Below are 6,637 nucleotides of genomic sequence, written 5' to 3' on the forward strand. Positions count from 1 at the left end.
AACTGTAGTCTTTTTTTTACTAATTGAGAGCCTCGATGCAGTGTTTTGACTATAGGATCCTTGCTTGCATATTACTGCGAAAGGATCAGTTACCTACGCTGGCCGGAAATTCCGTGTCCACGGCATGCAAGATATGGCCGACTGCTCAGAGAGTGAACAACAGCTCAATGATTGCTCGAAATTTCTTAGGAAAGCTCCTGTAAACAAAGTCACAAACTGAGCTGAGCCTAAAAATTATTTGCGGAGCAGGGGAGCTCAGGAAGCCAGCCAAGACATGCGCGCGACGACGGCCCCAGCCCAACAGCTTTCGAGCTGAATCAAAATAGGCATCGCGAATGGGTTGTGGCCTTCGACTTAACACGTGCGTTGGAGACATGCACTTCGTCTTGCAGGAGTGATCGCAGTGTGGAATTACTCAAGCGCAAGTAAAAGACTACTGCTGCTGCTGCTACTGCTAGAGGCAGTAGACATTTCTCTAACCACGAAACAGGAGTGGTTAATTCCCTAGTCCTTGAACCTGCAGGTGTGACTGACGGCGTGGACGCCAGGAGTTGCTGCGTCCAGGTGGCCTCTGGTGAGCGGGTTTTTCCGCACCTCATGAAGGGCTGGGAGGAAGAAAAGGGTGGCCAGTCTGCCGGTTATGTGCACACTATAATAAAATGTGCGCTAGCGCGCCTGGCTTAGAACCGAAAGTGCAATGAGCGGGAAATTGAGTGGAAACGTGGCGTAATAGAAAGTTTGGGATGAGCTTGTGTGAAATTTCGACTGTCAAGTGGACAGCATTGTGCAATATCTTGAAATTTGACCGATGGTATGTACCTGGCTTGTTCCTTTAATCCTATGTCCCTGGCTTGCTCACTGATGGGCAAAGTTCACTGCATAGCGGGCCGCAGTGCAGAGGAGGTCTTGGGGCTGACGTTGCGCGAGGAGGCGGAAGGCTGGTGGGGACCAGGAAGCCCCGACGGGCAGCTTGGCATTTCGTCGACACGGTCGAGCTCTTGGTGTAGATCAGTGCAATGGCCACTGCCAGTGCACTCATGGCACTCTAGGCCAACGCCAGTGCCGCCACCGACTCGGCTTGACGTCCCTCCCCACGCGCTCCGTCCTTGCTTTCTGTTCCTCTGGCGCTCTGCGTCCGCGGACCGACAATGCACACCTTCGCGGCATGTCCCGTCTATAGCTCACGCGTATGCTTTCGCTCAATAACAATGAGTCTAATTGCGACGTACTAACGTTAGCACGTCGCAATTAGACTTGTATCTGTGCAACTCGACTATTTAACGACCTCGTATTTCGGGCTGTCTCTCCGCGCCTGCAAAAGGTGCTAACCTGACGGCGCTTCGTCGCTTACCATATGCTTTGTTTAGTTGGAAACGTCGCTAAACTATTCTTGGTTCAGTCGCGGCCATAAGCGAATTACAAGTCACGCGCACCCTTCGAGGAAATAGGAAGCAAACGTCTTCTTTCGCGTATTGCTGCTTTTCGGCCAGCAAGCACACAGAAGTAAAGGCCAGAAGAAGACGTGTCACATTGTGGACCGCTCGTGTCCTCCTAAACAGGAAGTCCTGCAGGCGAGGCTCTTTACCGTCCTGTCATCCTTGGGAGGAATCCCGTTTGTTCGTGGGCGACGTCCGAGCTTCCCCGAGCCAGTTCGTCTGTACGCCGCAGACGACAAGCAAAAGAAAGAGCGAGCCGCACAACAGGAAAGCCGCAGTGACTTCCAGCGCGACCGCCGTTGTCCACACGACTGCCGTTGTCTGCTCCTGAAAGGCCGTGCCAGGCCGCGAATGGTGGCCGCGACATTGCCGGTGCTCCTGTTCGCTTTGTCTTGCTTACTTTCTGTCCTTGGACCCCGAGCGTACGCTATTCAAAATAAATCCCCTCGCGCCCAGCGGTTGTCTGTAACGATGAAAACCGGGACATGGAATTCACGAAGTCGCTCCCGTGTCGTCTCTGGCCCGCTCACGAATCGTCTGCTAGCCGAATCTTTGAACCTGTTCTCTCGCCGGCTTTACGTCACGATATTGCGCCCCCCCCCTCCCAATCTCCCGGCCGCAGACAAACGCCAATTAACCTCCCCCCCCCCCTCCTTTCTCAGAATGCCCTTTCCCGCCTCTGAAAAGAGGAGGCCCGAATTGAGGCTCCGCTCGTTGCGGGCATCGTTGGGGAGGCGGGGCGCATTTCTCGCGAGCGTGCCCGAACCCTTTCCTCTCTGAAGGGAAACGGCGGAGGGGGAGTTCGCATCACTGGTCCAGTTTCTTCCGATGAGAACAGACCGCTGGGTATAAAAAGCGCCGAGCCGGCGGTGGAGGGCCATGAAAGCGCGTGTTGTGGTGTGTGGCAATCATAGAGGACTGGATCGGGACGACGTGTTCTGCTCGTACGGGCTCGTCTGAAGTCCGAATATCCACGGCGTTCGCTTCGTAGGTGCCGTCGGCAAACAGGAATTGTGGTCGCCGACCGGGGTTGGCGGTCAACGTCAGCGTTGGAGTCCCATTCCCTGCGCCAACGCGTTCGCATTTTGCGGCGTTACGTCATGAAGGTGAGCGACAGATTGGCGACTCTGCTGTGATCACGATATAAGAGGACAAACGGAGGATAGATTGAATAAATTTCATAAAATGCGAGCTAGCTCAAAATAATGTTCGGAAATTTTTCAGAAACCTGAATCATCTTGCGCGCTGCTCGGGTCGCACATAAAATAAATAATTAACTTTGAGTTGAGGTCAGCTCTCAATGCCCTCTTTCGTCCTTGTTTGGCTGAGCTGTTTTATATTTCGAAAAAAAAATTAGCTTAATAGGACTTCACATGCTCGAAGCTTAGCTTTTCTACAAAATATTTGCACCAACGTAAATATATTTATATGCAGTTTGCAACACATTAATAAAATAATTTCTTCCTTATTACTGGTACGCGTGGTTGTAACCGGCCCAAAATAAGAAACGAGTACCCAGAAAGAACGCACATTATTTTTTGGGATGCTCAGTGGATTAAAATGGCACTTCCTGGGTTTTAGGGGCAACTATAGTTTGTATGGCCGTAGCGTATTTTAGCTGGGATGATAATGCCCGGAAGTTTTGACATATTTTGGAATGTTTTTTTTTAATTGCAGTTGTGTCAAAGTATTTTTGTAAGAGTAAGTAAAACTTGGAACTTCGAGGCACATGTAATATTATTGGGCCCGCGACATAAATGCGTATTAAATCCTTCGCAACCGCTTGAAAAGAGCAGAAAGAAAGACGCGAAACAGTGGTCGCTGTTGCGCCTCACCGCACACGCTATAGGCAAGCTGCTACCACTAGTGGGGCACAGAGAATATCGTTTGCCGCAGAAAGTACGTTACGTTGGCCTTGCTCTGGTGAAATATAGTTCACTGCACTTCAATGTACCATGCTCACTTGGAAAGGCACGTGAAGCGAAGAGCTGACAAGCGGCAGTTACCACCAAGGTGACTGGCCGGCTACCGCGAAGCGAGGCCAAGAGCAAGTGAAGACTGCAGGACAACGTGGGGAAATTTGGGGGCGCAGAAATGATGCGGACAGCGCAGGATAGGAGCATTTTGAAGCCTAAGGGAGAGCCTATCATCCTGCATGGGAAACAAATGATTGATCGTAGGGTTTAACGCGCCGACGCAACGCAGGCGATGAGGCGCGCCGTAGTGGAGGGCTCCGGATTATTTTTGAACACCTGGGGATCTTTAACCTGCGCCCAAATCTCGTACACACGATCGTTTTTGATTTTCACCTCCATCAGAGAAGCGGCTGCCGCGGCCGGGAATCGAACCCGCGTCTTCGTGCTCAGCAGCACAACGCCTCAGCCATTGAGCCACCGCGGCGGGTGCATGGTAAAAAAAAAAAAACGGGCTGAACGATTAATGCATATATAAGTACATAGAAGGGAAGGTTAGCTGTCAAAAGCGCCAAGGAAGTCAAAGGGTTAGTGGTTCGTTATTTGGTCTTCTTGAAGCAGATATAGTTTCTTGAAATGTCTAAAAGGTAGATACAAATTGGAGAAAATAATGCTCCCCCGGATGGAGCCCGAGCCCACAACCTCCGGAGTACTCTACTACCGGTTCGCTTCCAACTCGGGGAGCGTGTTTCTCTCCCATTCCTATCTTTCATTTAAAAATTGAACATACTTCGACAGGAAAAATGAATGAATTCATTTCCCTTTGTATTCTTTGGCGTTCTTGATTGCTGGCCTTTATTGGTGTGTTCATTCAACGAGCGCCTCATTTTCAATTATGATTCGCTACACGCACAGCGAGGGACTCGGTTCTGGCAGTGTTGGTGACTTAAGAGGGTGTCCTGCCGGTCGACCACTTCCGACACGTCGTTGACGCTCGAGTCACAACCCGGGGGTAAAAAAGAAGGCCCCCTTCACCCCAGGTTGTCGGAGAGGCGCTGGCTGCTGCCCTCAAGCGCGGGAAACCATTACATTAAGATAAATTCACGAAGATTAGGAGCGCAACTTGTAATGAGCCACGTGACCATTTGCAAGCTTGACATTGCTTGTCACCATAGCATAACAAGACGTGGGAGAGAAGAGGTACTTGACATTTCAGTTATCCACGAAAACCTCTTGTCAGGTCCCATCTCATGCTAATTTTATAATTTATCAACTCTTGAAAACAAGGTGTACAGTATGTGCGTACTATTGCAATAAGGGTGCCCCGTTAGCAATTCACATCGCAGACATACATTATAGTCACTAGCAGAACGAATTGGTGGACGTTTATATCTCATGGCTAGTTCTCGCTTTAAATCACAATCTGTCATATCGCCATCCTCTTGGATTTCAAACTGACTCAAAAACTAATTTCGATTCCCTCCACGAACGAGCAATACACTGTCAGCGGATTCCATTCGCAGTGATGCGAGCTTCGTCAAATAGCTCACCCTTGCTTCGAAGTGAAACTTTCTCCGTTCTTGCCCTTGTTCTAATCAAGCGGAAGCGCGAGCGAAGAGTCGGTGTGCAATCATCCCGCTATGTGCAATCCCTCTCGCGCAGCGGCCCCAGCTGGTTCTCTGCGGCCTGGCGTTCTTCTGCCTGCTGGCGGCGCCGACCAGGTCGGAGTCCAATCCTTCGGACTCCTCGGCCGCCGAAGGGCACATGCACCGGGTTCCCCTGTCAGCGCTGCAGACGTCCGAGTCCGTCGCGTACCACGTGCCGGCCAATCCACCCGCCGTGTCCGGGGGCGGCGGCACGGGGGGCAGCTCGCCGTCCCACCACTCGCTGTACCAGCCGCAAACGACCGTGTCGCCCAACCGGCGGTTCCCGGCCATCGCCATGCTGTTTCCCACAACGCTGACGCCCTTCTCCTCGCCCAACTCGTCGCCGCCCATGGTTCACCACCACCTGCGGAGCGACTCGTCGCCGGGAACTTCCAAGTACCACAGCGCCGAGCAGTACGAGCCCCGGAGGCCCTCGGTGAGCCAGTACAGTAGCGACTTGTCCCGACCGCTGCGCCGCGAGCCGCAGCACATCTACGGGTCCCTGTCGAAGGCCCAGTCGCCGTACAGCTACGCCCCGGGAAGCCCCTTGGAGAGCGTGGACAAGAGGCCCCAGGAGGCGAGCTACGATGCTCCGCCAGCGAATCTCGACACTCCGCCCCGGTTCCTGTACGAGCGACCACTGGTGGACCACGAGCGTCCTCACAGCCGGCCCATGACGTCCGTCGTCGAGCCGCCTCAGTACGCGGAACACGGGCGCGAACGCCAGCAGCCCCAGCACCCACAGCAGCCGCACCAGCAGTCCATCTACGGCGCGCCAAAGTTCCCATCGTCGTCGCAACTCAGGTCCAGCGGTCAGTACACGCCGGTTGTCACCGAGAAACCGCCACCGCCTCCCGCTTACGTGAGGGCCGTGAAGTACGCGAGCGCGTCGCCTTCGTCCTCGTCGTCCGGGTCCGCCAGCGGCGGCGGAGCGTCCGCAGCTGACGAAGTCTACGGCGTGCCGCCCTCCTCCCCGTACCACCACCGCGCGGGCAGCGGCGGGTCGAGGCAGGAGGTCTCGCAGCACCAGCCGGAATCGCGCGTGCCCGAACAGGAAGAGCAGCAGCCGCAGCAGCCACCGCCGAGGAAATTGCACCCGCAGGTGGAGACTGGTCCCATGTACCGGTACGGCAGGAACTCCCAGGAGAACACCCGCATGGAGGATTCGCCGTCTGCGGAGAAGCAGACGCCGTCGTTCCAAACGTACCCCGTGGGTATCTACGGCTCGGGGGGCTCGGACGGAGGCCGGAACACGAGGCGGCGATACAACCTCGTCTACATCCCGGTCGACGTCTTGAAGAAGCTCCTTACAGAGGCCGGCTACAGGAAGAAGAAATGAGACGCGGCTGCGGCCCCCGCCGTGGGCCCTGTGGCGTAGCGACCCGAACTCGAACTTGACTGTGAACGAGTGTGCGTGCGTGCGTGTGTGTTGTATGCTTTGTGCGCTTAATATTATATTTCATTATTAGTTTGAGTTGATTGAAGCATCTGTTTGCGCCTCCCAGTCACACGTGATCATGAGGATTCCATTACGAAGCAAGCGGCCTTTTTATGGTCTTGATCCGCGGGGCAAAACACGCGCAGCCTCGGCTGGCCAGCGTTGGCAGCTACGAAGGCAGACCTGGCAATAAGAATAAGCGGC

At 54.0% G+C, this 6,637-nt stretch overlaps 1 protein-coding gene across 1 annotated transcript; it reads left to right on the forward strand.

Annotated features, from left to right (window-relative positions):
• The first annotated feature begins 2,536 nt into the window (after window positions 1–2,536).
• Window positions 2,537–6,433, forward strand: LOC144144903 (uncharacterized). The gene is made up of 2 exons (XM_077676407.1): window positions 2,537–2,542; window positions 5,012–6,433. Exons 1-2 carry the CDS (start codon window positions 2,537–2,539, stop codon window positions 6,332–6,334), a joined length of 1,329 nt encoding a protein of 442 aa, XP_077532533.1. The 3' UTR covers window positions 6,335–6,433.
• The last annotated feature ends 204 nt before the right edge of the window (window positions 6,434–6,637 follow it).

This window comes from Haemaphysalis longicornis, unplaced genomic scaffold (assembly GCF_048455015.1).
Source record: "Haemaphysalis longicornis isolate Haplotype H1 unplaced genomic scaffold, Haemaphysalis longicornis Haplotype H1 scaffold_7, whole genome shotgun sequence".
Taxonomy (NCBI): Eukaryota; Metazoa; Arthropoda; class Arachnida; order Ixodida; family Ixodidae; genus Haemaphysalis; species Haemaphysalis longicornis.